Genomic DNA, 21,625 nt, shown 5'->3' with positions numbered 1-21,625 from the left:
GAGCACTTTTCTAAGCATAATTCCACTTATTTTACTCTCTTTTTAATATACTTTACTACATATTATGATGAGTAATATATGTGTGTAATATGGTGTGAAAAAAAAAAAAAATTATGGTGAGAATGCCGACGAGGAAGAAGAGGAGCAAGAGAGGACGACAAAACCGCCACTTCATGGCAACCATAACAGATAATATATATATATATATATATATATATATATTTAAATGGTTTATAAGCTTAGCAAACTTTGTAACCATCGGATGGACGATGTTCTAAGGCACGTCCAGGCCCCCAACTTTAATTTCTTGGTGCTCAAAACGCGTCCTGAATTGTCTGAAAACAAGAAAGGATCAATCGATCCACCTTCTTCTTTTTCTTCCTCCCCCCTCTTCTTCTTCTTCTTCACCCATCATTTCTACAACAATTAATCCACCCGATATTATGTCCGTAAGTCATGTTCTTACTATATATGCTTTTTTGAGTTTTGGAATTTGACTTATACCTACTTGTGCTTCTTGTGAAGAAATTGATCGTGATTGGTTTATGTTGATTGTGGTTTTTGTTAGTTGGTTAGATATCACTGGATTCACTCCATGCATATATTTTCTTATTTTTATTGTTATAGGGTCATAAATTCTTTGCTTCATGAATGGGAAATTAATTATTTCATTTTCTTAAGGAATATATATTAGTTAAGGATTTATTTGATTAATTCATACCCTAAATTAATGTCCTTGCTTGATTGATACAAATTAGGAAATTTGAAATTTTAGATTTTAAGTGGCGTGATTCGTTTCGTATACATTAATTTCTCATCGATATTATTATTTGGTCGAGAGCATTCTCTCTGTTTTTTTTTAAAGGATCTCTCTCAAAACTTTTCACTTTTGTTTTTCTTTTGTAAAGTAATTAGTAGCTTTCTTTCTTGTTGAAATGACTACGTTGCAGAAAAAAACCCATGTCCCGAAATTTGGGGACTGGGACAGTGAAAATATATCCTACACTGCTTGTTTTGAGAACGCTCGTAAAGATGGGGTGAAGAGGAACCCAAATGATCCTGAAGAGAACCCAGAGGCCTTCAAGGCCATGCTTGATTTCCAAGCAGCACAGCCTCCATACAATGGCATGAGTTCCAGCAGCACATCAAGAACCTTGACAAACCCTAAAGCAGACCAAACTGGGGGAGACGCAGGCCATGGGGCGCATCGACGAAAGACTTCTGTAGGGAGCCGCAAGAGTAACATGTCGGAGTCTGGCAGTGAAAGGAGCAACTCAGATTATTCACTGTTGCAGCAGCAACAGTCAAGACACAGACGTGAGAGATCTGATAGAAGAAAGAGTAGTTTGGCTTCGTCTGGAACTGGAAGCGATCATAGCAGCACGTCCCATTCTCAGAGCAAGCCTAAGAGTACTACCAGTAGCCATCACTCTCACTCTGATCTTCTTAGTCACGACACTGTGAGTTCTCTTTCCGAACAAACACTAAAATCCTAACTGTTTTTGGTCTCGCTTTATAATAGTAGAGATTTCTTTCTCTAGGGTCATCTTGTTTTAATAATCTTGTGCAAAATTTGTAACGTGACAGCATACTAGAGTAGCGTCAATACCCAAGTTTGGGGATTGGGATGAAAAAGACCCCCAATCGGGAGAAGGTTTTACTTACATATTCGAGCAAGTGAAAGAAGAAAAAAAAACTGCATCACAATTTCCCAATATGCCCCAACAACAACCAGTCAATCATTTAAATAGTGCAAATAAACGTGGAAAATCTTCTTCCATTTCCAAATCAAAGGTATGGTTATGGTATGGTTGAGGCCGGCCAAAGCTTCTGTGATTATATATATACTTTACATTTCCTCATCATCAAGAGCAAACTACTAATAATATTTATATTCTTTTGTTCTTTCGTAGAGTTGGTGCTGTCTATTTTGAAGTGAAAGGCAGTGACATGGACATGGCTTTGCTTTGGGTCTATTTTGAAGTGAAAGGGAGAAGAAAAGTTTAATTGGTTGTTTTAAAGACCGGAAAGTTTATTTGTGGTTGTCATTAGTCTTTTTCTTAAGAAAATGTTTGCTATATTGACTTAATATTAAAGTAATTAGTACGTATTCTTGATCTTAATTTTTTTATAATCTTATTTGGGGTCATGCTATTGTATGTTAGTGTTATGCCTCATCTTGCATGAGGTTATATATGTAAATGAAGGATTTCATGCAAAGTATATATTATTGAGTTCGTTGACACGATAGAAAAAGAATGTAACAGCTATGCCCAACTTTTTTGTTTTCTTTTTTTGAATTTTTGTAGTTTCAAAGATTTCAAAAATCGAAATAGAAATGAATGAGCATAGAATTATAAGTTCTGGAAATACTTTAAAGATAAATTTTAGTATAGAATAATACTGAACTACCGCTTCAAATTATAGGAGCCGGAGGTGGAAATGAATTCTTTGGGTGAACTTAACTAATTTGGCAAAAAAAAAAAGAAAAAGAAAAAACTAATCTGAACATATGGGCGCTCGAATTTTTAGTTCAAAACTTCAAATTACGCACCCCTCTATTATTGTCCCCAAACGAAAATTAGCTTAGGTAAGAATGACGTACAGACGCCCCCACCTTCTTATGCTGTTCCTTACGCAGTTGCATTAATCCAACGGCCGACCTTGTTTTTTCATTTCCTAAGCGGGGCCCAGTTTCGACGTCCAAGTCCACCAGCATGATTATCACCTGGCAGGAACGTAAAAATCATATAAATCAATCTGATTCAACGTTCCACAGGGACTCTGGCCCCGCTTTTAATTCAAATGCGAACCGCTTTAATATTTCCACTGGCAAAATACCGTTTCGCCCAAGCGCCAAAACTGTTAGAGAAAAAAGAGATAAAAACCACAGAGCCGCTCTGGCCCTCTCTCATAATCTCATTTCGTTTTTCAAATTTCTAAGTTCCTTTTGGCTCTCAAATGGGTCCCGTCAGTCTGTGCCCGAAAGAGTACCAAAAGGTTTACCAGGAATGGTTCAACTTGGTTGATTCAGGTATAATTTGTTTCCGTCTGATTCTTACTGAGCTTTAATCAAATATTGGTTTTGATTCTTAGCTATGTTTTTCTGGTTCAGATGGAGATGGTCGCATTACCGGTAACGAAGCCACTAAGTTCTTCGCCCTGTCTAAGCTTTCTCGACAAGAACTCAAGCAGGTTTTTAAGTTTCACTTTGATATCAGGCTGATTTCTATTTTCCATTTCAGTGCTTTTAGCTTATGAATTTGTTTGTTTTATAGCCTAAACTAGTTTATTGAACTTGGAAAGTAAGATTTTGTGGTTTTACCCTCAGATCAGTAGTTTTTGGTTGCTAATTTGCTTTTATCTTGTATTTGGTCTCTTAGCCTCTTCTATGTGACAATCTGATGTATGGGGTTTGAAACTCATTTTCTGTTTCTCATTTATCATTGAAGGTTTGGGCCACTGCTGACAAGAAGCGACAGGGGTTTTTAGGTTTTACAGAGTTCATTACTGCAATGCAGGTTGTACATGATTTCTTTTTTGTGTAGAATATTTGGGATATGTTATATTAGCTATTGTAACAGAATCTTACTCGCTTCTGTGTTCGAATTGGATAGCTGATTTCCTTGGCGCAAGAACATGAACTAACCCCAGACATCCTCAAAACTGAAGGCAAGTGGAATATATTTGTTTAATACTTCTTTGCTGTTTTGCATTGCATGCATAAATTCAGAACCATACAACGTATACAATTTGACTAGGTCTCATTCATTTTTTGAAAGCCTTTCCTTGAGGCTGACAAGAATGTTATGCTTTCAGAACTCTCTAAACATTATTCTTATTTAATTGCAGTTGACTGGGAAAACATTAATCCTCCACTTATGGAAGGTTTGGATGGTCTGTCAGCCGTGAGTATCTTCCTTTTTCTTACTTCTTGACTTTGTGGCCTACACTGTAAAGATGAATTTCACTTATTAGTTTCTTGATTCTATATCAACAGAAAACCAAGAGTTCAACGACAAATGGACTTGAAGTAAATGGTTAGAAAATCCATCTAACTTTTGTGAATAAATGTGTTACAATCTTTTACTAAGTTTGTTTGTTGGTAATGATGTAGGAAGCATTCAATCTCAACCACCAGCTCAGTGGTTTGGTTCAAAATCAGTGAAGAAGGTAAGATCAGATGTCCTTTCTTCCACTGGAGATAATTTCTTATTTTGAATGATTTGCTTTAGAACTGCTGCCATGCCGTCTTTCCAAAATCTTGTCATTAGCATATATAGATAGTGATGCAAGTCTATCGTCCTTATTGATGGTTGAATTACAGTTAGGACTGTATCTTTATACTTGTTGTACATTTTTTTATTCAGTTGAATTATCTCCCTAACCAGTTTCTTCGCTTATTCAGTTAAAAGTAGTTAGTTTCCCTGTGTTCTAATTCACGGATATGACATTGTATTTTTCGTAGACATCTAACCCTGAAATTTGGTAACTGATATTCATTGTTTTACTCCCAAATCTTTGGTAAAGGTGTTTTTTCTTCTGTCTCTTATTATTTTGATTCTTGTAATCTACATATCAACTTGTTTTTCATATTTATAAAGGGATGCCTTCTCTTTCCTTATTGCTTAACTTGTTCAAATCCGTTTCTTCAGCTACCTCTTATTGCTGTTACATCTATAACCGATGGTTTGAAGAGATTGTACAACGAAAAACTAAAGCCATTGGAACTTACTTATCGCTTCAATGACTTTGTATCTCCATCATTGGTGAGTCTCATAATCTTCTATTGTATTTAGGAGGATATATATATGATTTTGTTAGTTCACCTCTTTATCATTCAAATTGGGATGGGGAATGAAATATGGTTTGCTCTTCTTAGCGTAATGTTTTGTTCAGGTACAGCATTTGCTAAATTTATGGCTGATTTATTTTTTTGCAGACTAATAGTGATTTTGATGCTAAGCCTATTGTCATGCTTTTGGGACAATATTCAACTGGAAAAACAACATTTATCAAACATTTGCTAAGATGTAACTATCCAGGTTGGTTAAGTTCTCTTTCATTTTATTTTGAAGTGATTAATTGATAACCAAACCATTTAATGACGTAACATTTACTTCTTTGAACAGGAGCTCATATTGGTCCAGAACCTACTACTGATAGATTTGTTGCTGTGATGGTATAATTTTTAATAACAATGATTCCTTTTTAAAACTAATTAAGTTTATCATTGTTTCTTTGTAATATGAGGTTTATTATGTGTCAAATGTTCTTGGTAATTCTGAACGATACTCATATTTTTGTACTTAGTCTGGACCTGATGAGAGGAGTATTCCTGGAAATACCATAGCCGTTCATGCAGACATGCCTTTTAGTGGGTTAGCAACTTTTGGGGGTGCATTTCTGTCAAAATTTGAGTGTTCTCAAATGCCACATCCAGTGAGTTGAAATTTTTTGATAACCATATATTTGTATTACATTTTCATCAGTATGTTGATCTTTCTTTTTTATGATTACAGTTGCTAGATGAAATTACATTTGTTGATACTCCTGGAGTTCTATCGGGAGAAAAGCAACGAACACAAAGGAGTTATGATTTCACTGGTGCTATATCGTGGTTTGCTGCAAAATGTGATGTTATTCTTCTTCTGTTCGACCCTCATAAACTTGATATCAGTGATGAGTTTAAACGTGTAATTACATCTCTACGGGGTCATGATGACAAGATTCGAGTGGTTCTAAACAAAGCAGATCAAGTTGATACTCAACAAGTGAGATGCACTTCTACTTTATATGTTGTTTTGGTTTTGTGCATTTTACTTTTTCTTGATAACACTTTTCAACTTATTAACTCTTCAATTACACATTGTAGTTGATGAGAGTTTATGGGGCATTGATGTGGTCACTTGGAAAAGTTTTGAATACTCCGGAAGTTGTGCGTGTTTATATTGGGTAAGCTTTCTAGTTTTGAATTTGTTAATTCTTTGAGCTGGTTTTATGCGTAGTTGATTTAAGTGAATCATGTTCTTGTTTTTCTTGGCTTTGCAGATCATTTAATGATAAACCTGTCAATGAATCAGCTGTTGGCCCTTTGGGTAAAGAACTTTTCGAAAAAGAACAAAACGATCTACTAGCAGATTTGGTTGATATACCAAAGAAAGCTTGTGATCGACGAGTAAGATTATATGTCTTATTTTGATATTTTCTGTTAGTATTTTGGTTGATATACCAAAGAATACTTGGTTACTTTTCCTCTTTGCCTCGCGCTTATGGCTTATACCGATGTAGATGCATATTGATTGATGTATAGTGTGTCCTTTTTTATTTCTATATTAGGTTCTTAGACTTGCACTGATAAAATTTGATTCTATTGTTGTAATTGTAGATCAATGAATTTGTTAAACGTGCTAGAGCTGCTAAGACTCATGCCTATATAATTAGTCATCTGAAAAAGGAGATGCCTGCTATGATGGGCAAAACTAAGACTCAACAACGACTGATGGATAATCTTGAAGATGAATTTGCAAAGGTCTCTCTTTAACACTATTTAGTTTTACTCCTATATATTCCAAGCATACTTACTCATATTAAGCTTTCCAAAAACAGGTTCAGAGGGACTTCCATTTACCAGCAGGAGACTTTCCAGATGTGGAGCACTTTAAAGAGGTCTTGAAAGGTTACAACATCGATAAATTTGAGAAATTGAAGCCGAAAATGATTCAAGCTGTAGATGACATGCTTGGCCGTGAAATCCCAGAACTATTGAAGAATTTCAGAAATCCTTATGATTAAAAATGTTGGTTTCTAGATATATGGCATGGTATATCAGACTATATTGTTCTATATTTGACCATCCATCCATTTTATTGTTGGTTGAATACCTTTTGAGAGTTGCATTCCCAGAAGTTGGAATGCATCATCATCCATGGCAATGTAAGATGTGAACATGATTTGGGTATTTGGGCTTTCATACTGAAAGCTTTGGCTTTTCTTAAGCTGTATGTGGGATGGTTCCATTTCTTTTCTCTTTTGCTTATTGTTTCAATACTGAATTTGAAATGGCTTTTCTTACCCTCTGAATCTGAATCAGTTTTCTAGTATCTTTCTCATTGGAACATAAAACAAATATCAATAGCCTGATAGATCAAGGTCATCTATTTGTGGATCTGTTGACGTGCCGACGCCTGCCTTGAAGAACGAAGCACGATATACTAGTTCTGTTGTTAGTTACCATTTTCTCTTCCCAATCAATAATAAATCAATAGAGCTTCAGTATAATGACACTATTTTTATCTCTAATTACTAATAATTAGCCAAAGAATGAGGGATGATACCATTTTTAATATTAAATAATTACTATGTAAAAATTCTTAAACTCTTTTAACCGTTTTCCCCTCGGGGTCAGGAGGCAATAATTTTCAGTTTTATAAAAAAAAACAAAAACAAAACGAGTCTCTGCTCGCTGCTTAGCTAAACAAAGACAACTTGGTTACGGAGAAACCCAAGAAAATGGAGAAATCGAAGATTGGGAGGAGATTCGAAGGCAAAGTAGCGATTGTGACGGCTTCCACTCAGGGCATCGGATTCGCCATCGCCGAGCGACTCGGTTTGGAAGGAGCCTCTGTTGTTATCTCCTCTCGCAAGCAGGTAATTTTACATCTTTGGCCTTTTGTTTTTCATGAAATTCATCCGGATTATCGTTGCTTCTAGTCAAGTATGATTTCTTTTTGGTTTCTGTGGAAACTGGGATCGAAAGATGAAACGCTGAATTTCGTTATGTGGTTGCTGAAAATGATATCAAATGTTCAGTTTGTAATGTATATTTAGCTTTTCAAAATGGCAAAGCTCAGATGATGATTGGACCAATTTGTTCCATCAAATTGGATTTCTTCCCCCTCTCTTAAATTAATTCCAGAGAGAAAGGGAGAGAGGAAAAATTAGTGAAATCTTGCGTATCATGAACTTAAAATTGCATCAGTTTTATGGATTACACATACATTTCAAGTTCAATCGAGCTAAAATGGTTTGAATCTGTACTTTTGGTTCTTTTGCAATCTTCCACAACCAGCAAGTGGTATCGAGTTTTGTGTTGTTTTTGAATAGTTGTGTTGAGTTGTTTCATGCTTAATCAAATCTTTCCAGAAAAACGTTGATGAAGCAGTTCAAACACTTAAGGCTGGAGGAATTGAAGTGTTTGGAGTCGTTTGTCACGTGTCAAATGAAGAACAGAGGAAGAACCTCATAAGCAAGACTGTGCAGGTAAGATCATTTGTTGAATCCTTGATTTGCCACTTATTTTCCAAGCATGATGGAAAATATAAACTGAAAGTTGTGAGACAAATGTGGGATGTATGAGTTTTGTTCAGGTTTAAAAATCAACTTGTGGAGGTCTCAAATTCAACGACAGATGAGTTAAAAAGCTGTTATCTTTGTGATGGCTACAGATTATCTCTTTTACTTGAAAACAGTTACTGTTTCTATTTCAAATGGTTCTTCAATGCCATTTTGTTGAATGGTTGAAATTTACTTGTTTGTTTGCAGAAATATGGAAAAATAGATGTGGTTGTATCAAATGCTGCTGCAAATCCATCAATTGATACCATATTACAAACCAAAGAATCTGTGCTTGACAAGCTATGGGAAATAAATGTCAAAGCTTCTATACTTCTTCTGAAGGTAAAATGCCATAGGTTGACAAGCTTGAGGAGCCATGACTCATCGTGAGCTCTTTTCCCATGGAAAATTTCTGCTTGAGCTTTGGAATAAGTTATTTTGATCCTCTCTTTGCATTTTCCATGTGCATAATACTTCTGGTGTAATATATTCAAGGTTATAATACAACTTAATTATTTAACAGGACGCAGATCCTCACTTGAAGAAGGGTTCTTCAGTTGTTATCATTTCCTCGATTGCTGGCTACCACCCACCAGCTTCCATGGCAATGTATGGGGTCACTAAAACAGCTCTTCTTGGGCTAACCAAGGTATGTACATGATTCATGTTTCACCTCATTTATTTCTTCATCAACTCACAAGCGAGGCATTTCTTCTGCTTATTCTTTGCTGGTCTTTACTTTAGGCTCTTGCTGCTGATATGGCCCCAAATACTCGTGTAAATTGTGTTGCTCCTGGTTTTGTACCTACAAACTTTGCTTCATACATTACAGAAACTGATGCTGTGGTATGTATTTATCGACATATTTCTTTGCATATATAGTATATAGTTCCTAGGGATCTTGGGCAATGGGCATTGACCTTTGCCGTTGACTAAATATGAATGGTAATTTATTGCAGAGGAAGTCCCTCGAGGAGCAGACGTTACTTAACAGGCTTGGTACCACTGGAGACATGGCTGCTGCCGCTGCCTTTTTGGCATCTGATGATGCTTCTTACATAACGGGAGAAACTCTGGTGGTGGCCGGAGGGATGCCCTCTAGACTATAGTTCCGTTCTTTATCTGTGTGTTTTGGCGGCTCAAATGCTTACTAGTTACAACAAGAACACGTGAATTTTATATTTACTGTTAAGAAGCAAATATCAATAAGGATTTGGGAGGGATGAAGTGCAAACAAAAAATGTCATGTTACTGGTGTTTCTGAGCCGGTACTCTTTGGCTTTTCAATAGAATTAACCCATAATACCATTCATTCATGGTCAAGTTTTCGCATTCGAGAGTGTAGTTATTCTTTCCCATCTGATACAGGCGCCTAAAATAAAGTGCTAATAAATAATAATACTAGTAATCTCACAAGGGCAATAACTTTTGCCATATACAATCTTGGGGAGGGCAGGAAGCATTAACACTACGAAAGTACAAACCATGCTGAGAAGAATTTTAACATTGCTCAGCTTGTCACAAACAATACACATGAGATATTAAGACAAAAATACACAAGATGGCAGATGATTTTAATGGAAAAGAAAACCACAGAAACCCTAGTAACTACTTTTTGTACTAAAATTGAGCTTCAGACGGAAGGCAGCCGAACCCCTTTGGGCACTCTATGAAGCTATTGACTTATGTACATGAAACCAGAGCATCCTGATTTCTGACGTTACATCATCTAGGAACTTCTTCAAAGGGTAGTAGTAGATCCTTTTTCCCTATTGCACTCCAACCTTCAGAGAAGGCTTAACCTTGATTATTTGATGATCTTCGGTCTATCTCTCCGAACTGTGTCTTTAGGCGAAATTACATACACTTAACCAGGAAAGGAAAGAACAGAGCTGCTGGTGGTATCCGCTTTCTCCTTCAGTTTCACCCTTCAACTTTTTACATGCAAAATCCACTTATAAACAAAACTATCATGAAGCTAAATATATCTACACAGGAACCACATCAGCATTCTGATTATCATCGCATGTCAGAATGAGGCCTTCAACATAGGTTGGGAGAAGGCAGCGTAACCATTGAAAGCCTGTTGAAACAGGCTCCGTTGGAGGAACAATCATGACCACGTTATCGTGGCGCCTTACAACCCCCATCACACTTACGGTGCTTCCCTCTTTAATATACCTGACGAAGAAAAAACACTCTTAAAAGCCTATAAATTGTAAACGATCTCATAAATTGCATAATCCTATATAAGTTTCTAGTTACAAGTTCAAAGTAAAAATTTCCAGACATCCACAAGTTGTGAGGGGGCTAGAAATAGAAAAGTGGCATACCCTTCTTTGAGGCGCATTATGCGGTCATCAGTAGAGAGGTTGCGCTCAGCAAGCCACCGCAAAAAACTTGGAGATAACTCTTTGTTTTCCTTTGTGACATCCACTACAGTGGCTGGTTTTACGAATGGGGCAACCTTGGCCCCATAGCCAGCTTTCACTAACGCTCTTAACCCAGACTGGAAGTCTGATATGTAAAAATCAGCCACATATTTCTGTTCAAAATAATCATAAAATTAGCTTTTGATATTAGTATTACAGACAATTGAAGGTACTGTTTTCTGTACCAACGAACCTGATTGAAGGTAAACAGGAAAAATGCATATGCAGTCTTTTGGTGGGGTAAAATAATTGCAAAGATGGCAATCATTTACTTCTTCAGGGAATTCAGGTCAATTAGACTATATTATTGCTCCACACCCCCCAGAAACATGCATGTAAGAGAGCCAAAGACGGTTGAATTGAAACTACTGAATGCCTAAAAAGCTTGACTCTACCTAGTGTATGTACATTTTCAAGGCCCTCCTCATATGTAAACATTCTTTCGGGTTTCCATAACAGATACACGTCTGATTGATAGTGCAGTAGTTATAAATTTGTATTAAAAATCACCATTGGCCAAACTTTGAACCTCAACATAATTCAGAACATAATCTGACAACTAACCTCTGAATGTCTAGATTTTTTATTTTCCGACTTGCCGCTGCATCCTTTAGATTTGCATAACTCTGTAGAAACATATACACACCTAGGTACCCTTTGGTAGGACGATTCCAAAGGAATACTGCCACAGGTAACAACCTACATAAAGAGATCTCCATCATATATTTACTACGGATTAAAACAAACATAAAAAGTAAAAACCAAACCCCATCATAGTAAAATAAAAATAGCACTTGTGATGAATCTCATTCCTAGGTGGTTCTGAATGCCCTAATATCTACAACAAGGAAATGAGCAGAAGAAATTGGAAACATTTTGCAGAACATCTTGTTACAGCATCCAATGCAAATGGTCGCGGTAACCACAATTATTCATGAAAAATGGCAATCTATGCCTCCTGGGTCAAAGCGGACTCGTACCCAGATTCCCTTCCCCAATTGACACTGACAGTGATGATAACCCAAACTCTTAATAATAATATAGCTTAGTATTTGTCAAAATCAAACAATTGACGTGTTCTGTCTCAAGACTAAATTATAAATAAACGTTGTACCAAATAAATCAAAACAGAAAAAACAACATATAGTAGCATCAGCAAGTATCCCAAAATCAAAATCTTCAAAAATAACAAATTGGGAAAGTATTAAGTGTATCTAATTTAAATAACAAAGTTAAGCTGAATTATTTTAAGAACGAGCATCAGAAAGAGATGGGGGAGAGTGAAATTACCCCGGTGACCTTGACATACTGTCCGTCAATGGCACCTCTAAGCTCAGCATCAGGGTACCTCCTCACAAACCCTAGCAACCCTCTTCTCCCCCAGGCGTAATTCCACACAATCACCACCACCACGGGCACCAAAAAGAGCGCAACCGCCACCAAAATCACCCACTTCTTGACGGCCACCATCAGAAACCCACCCACCAGCAACCCCATCACCACCACCACCATGAACACCCACACTGCCGCCTTCGATACTCGAAACTCCACCTTCACCTCCTCGCTCAAGGTCGTCACGGCCGACCCGTACACCACCTTGCTCATCGACCCGGTGTGCTCTAGCTGGCCGGAGGACCTCCTTGGTCCGGAACCTAGTGGGCCCGAGCCCAATGGCCCAGAAGTAATCAGACCCGTGGGCTGGAGCTGGGGCGTCAAGGGCCCGGAGGATTTCTTGGAAATCTGACCGGAGTTGGGTCCCGATCGAACGGATCCGCTGTTGTGTTGGGAAGAGGAGGAAGGGCGTGAGCCGGAGAGCTTGGAAGGAGGAGGACCGTTGGATGGGAGATGAGGAGGATGATCGGCGATTGGGATATCGAACATTTTGCCGAGCTCCCCGGACTTTTTAACGTCACCGCCGGTGTAGGGGACGGCGCGTGACGCCATTGTGGGCTGGCGCTCCTTGAGCTGCTGCTCGGGTCGACCCGACACCACCAGCCCGTTGCTGAGCTGGTGCGATGGGATTCGGCTCCCCATTGGGCTTTTTGGGTTTTTCAGAGAGAGAGAGAGAGAGAGAGTGTGTGTGTGTGTGTAGCAGCAGCAGCAGCTGCAGAAGTAGAGAAAAAGCGAGTGAAGGAGGGGACTGAGGAGGAGAGTGTCAGTGTGTGTGCGTGTGTGAATGGAGATGGTGGTGTTTGAGGGAGGAGGTTAGTCAAATGACGGAAATGGGTCTGTGGCTTTGTGATAATGACGTGTGTGTCCCCTGTCTTCAAATGGCGGTACAGCGAGTTTACTTGATTGGGTTTTTCCCATTTGGATGATGATGATGGCTGGTTGCTTGCTCCTCTTCTCTCCTCTCCTCTCCTCATGCCTTCTTCAACCCTTCATTCAAAGCCTTCATGTGATGTATCATATCATGTATGTATAATGTACCCACCCCACATACGTACAGTCTGTCTTTGATTTTACCCTTTTACCCTCAAGCTCCTTTTTGTAGCTGAGCTGTTCACTTCATCTCCGCCACATCCATTGCAGTTAATAAACAACATCCATCACTCCATTCTTCTGTTTTTCATCAAATAATAATAGTAAGAGTACGTTTAATTAATGACATTCAAAATGTCGTGGAATTTTCTTATTTTTTTGTTATGATAATATTCTAAACTATTTTAATATACGAAGAAAGTTAAAACTCGAATAAAATGAGACATATACAATTATATTGATCAATTTACCTAACTCATATTTGCTCATCATTTATGAAATATGATATTAAAACTCAATTAAGCAAATTACCCTCCCTCCATATAGCCCATATGATATGATATTTCCAAGAATTCTATAGTGATGGCCTTTAAATGAAGCTAATCAATTTGATTCAACGATTAAAAGATAAGATCTCACTATAGAATGACTCATAATATCTCACCGTCAATCTTATAAGTCCATACCCCACCAAAAAGTTGGGTTTGTTGTGAGTTAATGAAATGGGGTTCTATGGTTGCCATAAAATCTTCAAAATATTAGAATCTTCTTAGATTCTGCTTATGCACAATAAATTGATTATTAAATTGTGATGGTTGGGGATTTATAAACTAAGGGCGAATATAATCTCATTAAATCCAATTCAATGCAATGAAGATTAGATTTACAGGAACTATAGTCGGTAGACAAAAATACACGAATTAGTTGTAAATCATATATGTATGCTGGTGCTAGGGTTGATGCCAACTTTCAATATAAAAAAAAAGACCATCCAAGACATTGATTTTTATTTATTATTTATTTTTTTGTTGCTTTTAATACAATGATTTTGGCAGAATGGGTCTCTCTGTCACACTCACAATTATGGAGTACACACAACAATGTGGTTTATGAATTCAAGACATTGTGGAATTTAAAAAACCCAAAAGGGCAACATTGGAATTTGATTTTCCAATTACGTCGGTAGCGAAACATATGCACTCCTCCAATCCAAAGTAGTAAACGGTAAACAGACCTAACCTAATTACATACAGTTAGAAATTAAGATTATGACTGAATGGAAATAGATTTGGTTCGTTGTGAAGTTGTGAAAGGGGTAAGGTAAATTTGAAAAGTATTACCAACTTTGCAAGGGTAATTTGGTCAAGATGTTGTGGTGGGCTCGGACTTGGCAGCAATTTAATATTTCTTTGATACTTGAAGAAGGTTTGTGATGCCGGTAAAGGTTTTTCCGCTTTTTCTTTTACAAGGGATTCTCTCTTCGCATCCTCATTCGGAAATTACGTTTTTCCTGTTTTTTATATATTTATTTTTTGAAATTACGTTATCTAGATTCTTCTTAAAGATTGAATTCAAACTTTCTAGTTGTATTTTGTGTGTGATAAATTTGGACTGTGGGCCTATTGGTCACCAGTTGCATAATGGAGGATCTAATTCAGCATTAACCCTGTAGCCCAATAGGCCGAACCGCTGATTGACCCAATATATTTTCAACTTCATTCCTCATGAAACCATCTATGGTTATAATCATTTGCAAGTCAGGACAATTTACCAGAGAAATATAAAGATCCACATCATTAAATTTAATTAAAATTACTATTCAAATGAATTATGTAACTCACATAAAAATCCACATATATAGTAGATATATGACACTCGCAGTAGAACGACTCTTAAAATGCCTCTAGTTGTTGGGTTGAGATTTCAGAAGAATTTACCATCGTTATTAAAAAAGTTGTCGGTGCAGCAGGAGAAGGATTGGGGAATGTAAACAAATGAAAATAAATCAAATAAAAATAATAAAATAGTGTGCGTGTGTGTGTACGAGAGAGAAGGAACGTTAGGTGAGTTGTAATAGAGTGAAACTAAATTATTGAAAATCAGCCTCATGTTTGAAATGAGTGTTGGGTGATGACCATGATGGGCATTAGATATGGTACAAGTAATAGTTGAACTTGAATCAATCAATCATTCATTCTTGGAATGTGAATGAACCCAATATTATGGACATACATTTCCATTCCATTCCATCATCCCATGTATTGAAAACAAGATTAGAAAGAGCCATAAAGCTCCAAGCAGCGTCCTTCGTTTTATCAACACAAAAGTCGAAATATTTCATAAACCTGCGTACATCTCAAAAACTCTTAAGTTAAGAAACACGTTAATGTACACAAGGATATCAAATAAACCAATGACAACGAAAACTAGCTAAATTAGCAATCCGTTTTTGGAGGGAAGCATGGAATGTAGGACCAACTTGTATATATTTTTGTTTAGGAAAGTCCACACTTCATTCCGCCCTAAATGATCAGTCACATGCCCAAGCTTAGCAAACTACATGCATTATCACATCGATGGGCTATGAATCTGACTACAAATAATAAGGAATCTACCTTGACGGAAAACTGCTAAATCTCTCTTTTGAAATCCAAAGATTTCATGGCATCTCCCGCTTCTTCAATCTTCCTTTTCTGAATATGCTTATCTATAATTTGTTGTATCTGAAATGGAAATAAGCATATATGATTTGAGTCATTATTTAAGCAGCAGCAGCAGCAATGTGATTAGGGAATCTGAAAACCTGATAACTAGTACCTACCCTGTTAACTAAGACCTCCTCTCTTTTCTCTTGCCAGTTTGGGTCCGTGTAAGGAACCAACTTCTCTTTCTGCAAAGGAAGTTTGGATTGAGTAATTGTGATGACAGTAAAAGACAATATAAAAACAGAAAGACATGAAGCATGCATGCAAATATATGTATATAGCTGTATGTATGTAGGCAGAATCTTTAGTTCCTTTCTTTTACCTACTCAACCCTAGGGGGAAGTCATGGGATAAAATGACTATAAAATTTCGAAGCACCGGCCTCAACAGTAAGGTGTGAATATTGTGGGTCTGTCCTTATGACAATCTCAGCCAAGCAGTGGGTACAACTGAAGCAAAATCTGAATGTGTTATCCTTCCAGACCTCCCAAAACTCCTGTAAATAATGATGCAACAATTAACAGTGTGTATCGCATGAAATTTAAACCTGACCAATTAGAAAACACCAAAGCTCTCAAAACCTAGAGCGAGAGAGAGCTTCCATCATCAACAAAAATAAACAAACCCTAGAACTAGAACTAAGAGAGAGCAAAACGAATGCTCGAGGGAAGCATCATCAGAAACATTCTCAATCTGCGGGTTCTTACGCCGGGCCGCCATCACCACTTTTATATGATATCTCGAAATCAAAGGTTGGAGGAGTTTTAGGGTTGGGTTTGGGTGGGACTGAATCTGTCGAATAGGTGATTGAAATTTGAGACATATGGATTTCTTATATATATCATTGAGAAATCCCGCACTATTAAGGACTTCTTATATATTTTTATTCAGAAATTCCTTTTAAATAAAACAATTGACCTCTTATCTTCGGTTTTTTTCTACCATTGCTTGATATGAATACTGAAAAAATTCCACACAGCCTGGCTTACAAGGGATCAACCTGGGAAGGTTTCTAATCAAATGCGTGATCACGCTTGTGAAAAGAGAAATGACAAATATTTCTGTAAGTGCTTCAGTCTCTTTTAAAAATTTGAGGATATATCATACTTTTCTGTCTAAGTCTTGCTCATGGATTTGCTCTCTGACACATGGCCTTTTCTTCCCTTTAAAATCAGACATTTGTGACCCTCAGCCCCATCCCAGGGTACATGCAGTGGCTCCTATGATCTAAGCTGGCTTCTCAATCAAAACTTTCTGAAGGTGAAGACATACAACATTGGCCAGCTGATACATCTGGTTCTACGTTTTGGGAGAACATACTTGAACCAGAAGAGGAAAGAGCACTGATGGATGCTTCTGTGTAAGCTTCATACTGTTTAAATATTCCATTTATTAAAACGGTATAGCCGTTCGCTATACTGTTAAATATTAGAAAATATAAAATAGTATAGCCGCGCGGCTGTACTATTTTAATATTCGCCGACTATACTTTTTAAATATAGGCCTTTAATTTTAGGCGGCCCGGATCCAAGGAAAGCCCAAGCCAGCTTAAGAGAGGTTGGGTGACAAAGTCTAGCCGCGCGGCTATACTATTAAAATATTCTAATATATTAATAAAATATAGCCGCGCGGCTATACTATTTAAATATTCACATCTATTTATACAATAGCCGGGCGGCTATACTATTTATATATTATATTTTCCTGTCTAGGCCCAAACCAGCCAGCAACTGGAGAAAGGTAGGATGAATCAACACCTCCTACAAGTGGGGATCTACTAACCAATGCCACCGGGAAACCTTCTATCAAAAGTTCTGAACTAGCATCCGACTTTTGTCCAATTCCTCATCTGCAGAGGGCATTCCTCCAAACAGGGTTGATCCCGCAGCCCAACTTGCTCTTATGTTATGTACTTGTCGGCTTAAATCGGGCGAAGCCCATTTCCTCCAACAGTAACCACGCATTCGATTCCTTGTATTATCTAACAACTCTGAATTTTTGTTGGAGCAGATGGCACAGTTTCTGTAGAAGATTTGTTCTCATTAACACATAAATCTTCAAAAACATATGGAATGAAGCATTGCACTTATGTTTTCGGGTTACTGTTCAAACCAAAACTGAACGGCAAATTGATAAACTTGGGCGCAAAGAGGAAAAGCGACAAGCAAGGGAAAAAAAAGTCATGTTGATGATTTCTTAGCGCCTGGTGAAGGGCCTCAATCTTTATCAGTCAAGGAACTGTGAGGAAGCATCAGCACAAATGAAGCCTGTAAAAAAGCTGGTGCCCATTTGGAGTTCCATCATTCTACCTCATGTTTATCATTTTAGTTTTTTTTACTGGTTCTCAATATTCTTACTTAAATTTGATGATTGGAGATGACTTAATAGGAAATGCACAAGTGGACCCACAACACTGAAATACTAGACTTTTTTTTTTTTTTTTTTTTTTTTTTTTTCTTTCTTTCCATGATCAATACGAATTACAAAACAAGGGGAGAAAGCTTGAACAAGGTATAGCCGCGCGGCTATACTACTGTTTAATATTCGAAAATATTTAAATTGTATAGCCGCCCGGTGATACTATTTAATATTGAAATATATGTAAAGGTATAGCCGAGCGGCTATACTATTTAAATATTCGAATATATTTAAAAAGTATAGGAATTGCAGAGTTTATCAGGTATAGCCGCGCGACTATACTACTGTTTAATATTGGAATATATTTAAACGGTATAGCCTATTCGAATATTTTAAAAGGATAGGAATTGCAGAGTTAATCAGGTATATCCGAGTGGCTATATGACTTTAATATTCGAAAATACTCCTATAGTAAAGCCGCGCGGCTATATGACTGTTTAATATTGGAATATATTTAAACGGTGTAGCCTATTCGAATATTTTAAAAGAGTATCACCGATGGGATTTACTGTTTACATATAGGCGTTTAATTTTACTCCGCCCGGATCCAAGGAAAATAGAGCAACAGCCCAAGCCAGCTTAAGAGAAGTTAGGTAATCTCGTAATTTGCAAGAGACTGAGGGGCCTTGAGGTATAATGAGGGTGTCGTCAATAAATGTGTACCTGGTTCTGTGGCTGGCGGTTGCGGAAAATGAAGTGCCACCAGACAAGAGACAAAAGTGAGTGTCCGAGACACTGAGAATTGAATCTTACATTCACTATAAAAAATCGAACTTGGAAAATTAAACATGAACAAGAAAGGGTTGGCCATTTTGATGCGAACCAGAATGAGGCCCAACGACGCCAGAGATCTCGCTCGCTCTCCTCTCGCCGTAAGCATATTCAATTTTCGTAGTCCGCGTTTGAATTACGAAGAAATTTCTTATGGATTTGGATAGTGTTGATGTTTTTGCAACAGAATCTGGTTAACCAAACGCTGCCCAATTCCGATGGAAGCCAATCAAGTGGACGACTGCTGCAAGGTGCTCCACAACAACGAAACGAAAGGCTCAATGCCTCGAGCAACAATGAGAGGTAATTATTATTATTTACTTATTTTAATTACTATCAATGCATGAATTTACATGTTCTTCTTTAGGGATTTTGAAGTTGTACTTGAGTCCATGCACTCGGCGATTTCACTGAGCAAAACCGAAATTTTAGACTCTGTACTGAATGATTTCTCGGAGGTTGGTGCTTAATCGTATGTAGACGGTGAAATTCCTTATTTTATTTGATGTTTTTGATAAGAAAATTCCTTATTTTATTCTTAATTAATGTAGGGATATTTTAGACTCTCTTATGAGAATCGTCGAAAATTACTTGAACTACTTGCCAAGGAGTATGATCTTAACAGGACACAAGTTCGCGATTTGATAAAGCAATATTTGGGACTTGAGCTTCCTGGCGGCAGTAAGTTGTGTGTTGATTTATTTTAGTTGTTCTTTACATGTTGCACTTGGTCTTTTGTGAGTTTGAGTTGGTTTGTCCCTCCGACATGTTTAGGTGACAATGCTCCCTCAACTGGCATTGAAGAGGAGGCTTGTCTTTCTGCTTTCTATCGTATTGAGCGAAATCTAAGACATGCTCTCAAGCCGGCGTACGAAGTTCTATTTGAGCGGCTGAACACGCATCCCGGCGGGTTGAAGTTCTTGTCCATTCTTCGAGCTGATATTCTATCCATTCTCGCGTAAGGTTACACTTACAACTATTACAACGTTAAGAATGAAATCAGACCCCAGGATGAATTGCTATTTTTGCACATTCTCAGAGAGGAAAATATTGTGTCTTTGCGAGCGTTGGATTCCTACTTAAAGGAAAAACTTAGTACGTGGCTTAGCCCTGCTACATTAGAGCTTCACCAGATCACATGGGATGATCCAGCCTCTTTGCTGGAAAAAATTGTGGCTTATGAGGTACGCAATCTTCATTGTCTCGTTACAAATTTAGGTATATTATATGTATGTAACCTTGATGTCGTCCTATTATATTGTTTAGGCTGTGCACCCAATTAGCAATCTTATAGATCTCAAGAGAAGGCTGGGACTCGGTCGCCGTTGTTTTGGATATTTACATCCAGCAATACCTGGTATTCTATTATTGTTGTCTCTTTGGTAATTTTTGATGTCACCTAAGAGCAATATTATGGTTATTCAGTAGATAATATGCTTGATTATGTGGCCGTTCATGTAATGGTTTGGAATACATACTAGAATGATTATTATGTTGTATATGTTTTTACTATTTTCTTCTTTTAGGTGAACCGCTTATTTTCATTGAAGTTGCACTCATGAAGAATGTGGCTCAAACAGTACAGGTCAGTTTTATTTCAGCTTATTAGACTGTTCTTCTTCTTCTTTTCTTTCTCTTTTTTGTTTTCTGGTCAATGGTCTTGTAGTTAATATCATTATGACAGGAAGTTTTGTGGGATGACCCTCCTAGTCCCGAATGTGAGGCTACAAGCGCTTTGTTTTACTCCATATCATCAACTCAGGTGTGCATATTGTTACATTAATTATTATTTCTGGAATTTAAATAACCTTCAACTCTTTGTTTCCTTTTTGAAAGGGAATATTGACCTCTTATCTTCCGTTTTTTGCTACCATTGCTTGATCTGAATACTGAAAAAATTCCACAGCCTGGCTTACAAGGGATCAACCTGGGAAGGTTTCTAATCAAACGTGTGATCACACTTGTGAAGAGAGAAATGACAAATATTTCTGTAAGTGCTTCAGTCTCTTTTAAAAATTTGAGGATGTATAAATAAATCATACTTTTCTGTCTAAGTCTTGCTCATAGATTTGCTCTCTGACACATGGCCTTTTCTTCCCTTTAAAATCAGACATTTGCGACTCTCAGCCCCATCCCAGGGTACATGCAGTGGCTCCTATCTAAGCTGGCTTCTCAATCAAAACTTTCTGAAGGTGAAGACATACAACATTCACCAGCTGATACATCTGGTTCTACGTTTTGGGAGAACATACTTGAACCAGAAGAGGAAAGAGCACTGATTGATGCCTCTGTGTAAGCTTCATACTGTAATTGGCAAGTTACTTTACCATCTAGAGAGTAGCATACTTAATAACATTTTAAACTTTCAGGGAATTCACTTCTGGGAAAAACAGCATGGAAGTGTTGTTCAATTTATTGACTTCGCCAAACCATGAGTGGACAAGTTCTGATAAATTGCTTTCAGCATTAAAACCCCCTCTAATGCGACTGTGTGCCAGGTATATTAGTATTCTAATAAAACTTGTTATTAAGTGAATTTTTCTCACAAAACTGGTATAAATGGAGACGACGGCTCTGTTGTAGTATGAAACAGCTAAGAGTGAATATTGTGTAATTGGCGATTACATCATACAAATTGCTTTTGTAGTTTTGCACGAGCTTGTGTTCTATGTTATTCCGTCTGAAACACTGTTAACTAAT

At 37.4% G+C, this 21,625-nt stretch overlaps 5 protein-coding genes across 5 annotated transcripts; 4 read left to right on the top strand and 1 right to left on the bottom strand.

The window, feature by feature from the left end:
• The first annotated feature begins 935 nt into the window (after positions 1-935).
• Positions 936-1,496, top strand: LOC117624112 (NOI-like protein). The gene has a single exon (XM_034355250.1). The coding sequence runs from the start codon at positions 936-938 to the stop codon at positions 1,494-1,496; it is 561 nt and encodes a 186-aa protein (XP_034211141.1).
• A 1,281-nt stretch (positions 1,497-2,777) lies between these two features.
• Positions 2,778-7,081, top strand: LOC117626450 (EH domain-containing protein 2-like). Its single transcript, XM_034358155.1, has 16 exons — positions 2,778-3,034; positions 3,116-3,195; positions 3,453-3,521; positions 3,618-3,672; positions 3,853-3,908; positions 4,001-4,040; positions 4,118-4,173; positions 4,656-4,769; positions 4,943-5,045; positions 5,133-5,182; positions 5,314-5,442; positions 5,523-5,774; positions 5,876-5,955; positions 6,052-6,178; positions 6,389-6,532; positions 6,610-7,081. The coding sequence occupies exons 1-16, from the start codon at positions 2,962-2,964 to the stop codon at positions 6,793-6,795; spliced, it is 1,614 nt and encodes a 537-aa protein (XP_034214046.1). The 5' UTR covers positions 2,778-2,961; the 3' UTR covers positions 6,796-7,081.
• Positions 7,082-7,422: 341 nt separating this feature from the next.
• On the top strand, positions 7,423-9,667 carry LOC117624278 (tropinone reductase-like 3). Its single transcript, XM_034355430.1, has 6 exons — positions 7,423-7,650; positions 8,146-8,262; positions 8,545-8,679; positions 8,861-8,986; positions 9,082-9,183; positions 9,297-9,667. The coding sequence occupies exons 1-6, from the start codon at positions 7,513-7,515 to the stop codon at positions 9,444-9,446; spliced, it is 768 nt and encodes a 255-aa protein (XP_034211321.1). The 5' UTR covers positions 7,423-7,512; the 3' UTR covers positions 9,447-9,667.
• A 43-nt stretch (positions 9,668-9,710) lies between these two features.
• On the bottom strand, positions 9,711-13,147 carry LOC117624276 (uncharacterized membrane protein At1g16860-like). The gene is made up of 4 exons (XM_034355429.1): positions 12,060-13,147; positions 11,334-11,468; positions 10,671-10,882; positions 9,711-10,518 (listed from the first exon to the last, which is right to left on the bottom strand). The coding sequence occupies exons 1-4, from the start codon at positions 12,801-12,803 to the stop codon at positions 10,326-10,328; spliced, it is 1,284 nt and encodes a 427-aa protein (XP_034211320.1). The 5' UTR covers positions 12,804-13,147; the 3' UTR covers positions 9,711-10,325.
• A 5,680-nt stretch (positions 13,148-18,827) lies between these two features.
• On the top strand, positions 18,828-21,460 carry LOC117624111 (malonyl-CoA decarboxylase, mitochondrial-like). The gene is made up of 12 exons (XM_034355249.1): positions 18,828-19,026; positions 19,113-19,228; positions 19,293-19,383; positions 19,477-19,606; positions 19,700-19,883; positions 19,965-20,109; positions 20,192-20,282; positions 20,452-20,510; positions 20,610-20,687; positions 20,832-20,915; positions 21,036-21,217; positions 21,295-21,460. Exons 1-12 carry the CDS (start codon positions 18,943-18,945, stop codon positions 21,458-21,460), a joined length of 1,410 nt encoding a protein of 469 aa, XP_034211140.1. The 5' UTR covers positions 18,828-18,942.
• Positions 21,461-21,625: the final 165 nt, after the last annotated feature.

This window comes from Prunus dulcis, chromosome 4, assembly GCF_902201215.1.
Source record: "Prunus dulcis chromosome 4, ALMONDv2, whole genome shotgun sequence".
In the NCBI taxonomy this organism is placed as follows: domain Eukaryota; kingdom Viridiplantae; phylum Streptophyta; class Magnoliopsida; order Rosales; family Rosaceae; genus Prunus; species Prunus dulcis.
Note: the sequence above shows the minus strand (reverse complement) of the source record. Positions and strands in the feature narration are given on the sequence as shown.

Coding starts and splice junctions, on each gene's coding strand:
- LOC117626450 (XM_034358155.1), top strand. CDS start 2,962: ATGGGTCCCGTCAGTCTGTGCCCGAAAGAGTACCAAAAGGTTTACCAG. Junction 5,046..5,132: donor GCTAAGATGTAACTATCCAG/GTTGGTTAAGTT, acceptor TTCTTTGAACAG/GAGCTCATATTGGTCCAGAA. Junction 5,443..5,522: donor GTTCTCAAATGCCACATCCA/GTGAGTTGAAAT, acceptor TTATGATTACAG/TTGCTAGATGAAATTACATT.
- LOC117624276 (XM_034355429.1), bottom strand. CDS start 12,803: ATGGGGAGCCGAATCCCATCGCACCAGCTCAGCAACGGGCTGGTGGTG. Junction 11,469..12,059: donor AGTATGTCAAGGTCACCGGG/GTAATTTCACTC, acceptor CTCTTTATGTAG/GTTGTTACCTGTGGCAGTAT. Junction 10,519..10,670: donor ATAATGCGCCTCAAAGAAGG/GTATGCCACTTT, acceptor TTTCTTCGTCAG/GTATATTAAAGAGGGAAGCA.
- LOC117624278 (XM_034355430.1), top strand. CDS start 7,513: ATGGAGAAATCGAAGATTGGGAGGAGATTCGAAGGCAAAGTAGCGATT. Junction 7,651..8,145: donor TTATCTCCTCTCGCAAGCAG/GTAATTTTACAT, acceptor AAATCTTTCCAG/AAAAACGTTGATGAAGCAGT. Junction 8,263..8,544: donor TCATAAGCAAGACTGTGCAG/GTAAGATCATTT, acceptor GTTTGTTTGCAG/AAATATGGAAAAATAGATGT.
- LOC117624112 (XM_034355250.1), top strand. CDS start 936: ATGACTACGTTGCAGAAAAAAACCCATGTCCCGAAATTTGGGGACTGG.
- LOC117624111 (XM_034355249.1), top strand. CDS start 18,943: ATGAACAAGAAAGGGTTGGCCATTTTGATGCGAACCAGAATGAGGCCC. Junction 20,110..20,191: donor AAAAAATTGTGGCTTATGAG/GTACGCAATCTT, acceptor TATATTGTTTAG/GCTGTGCACCCAATTAGCAA. Junction 20,916..21,035: donor GAGAAATGACAAATATTTCT/GTAAGTGCTTCA, acceptor CTTTAAAATCAG/ACATTTGCGACTCTCAGCCC.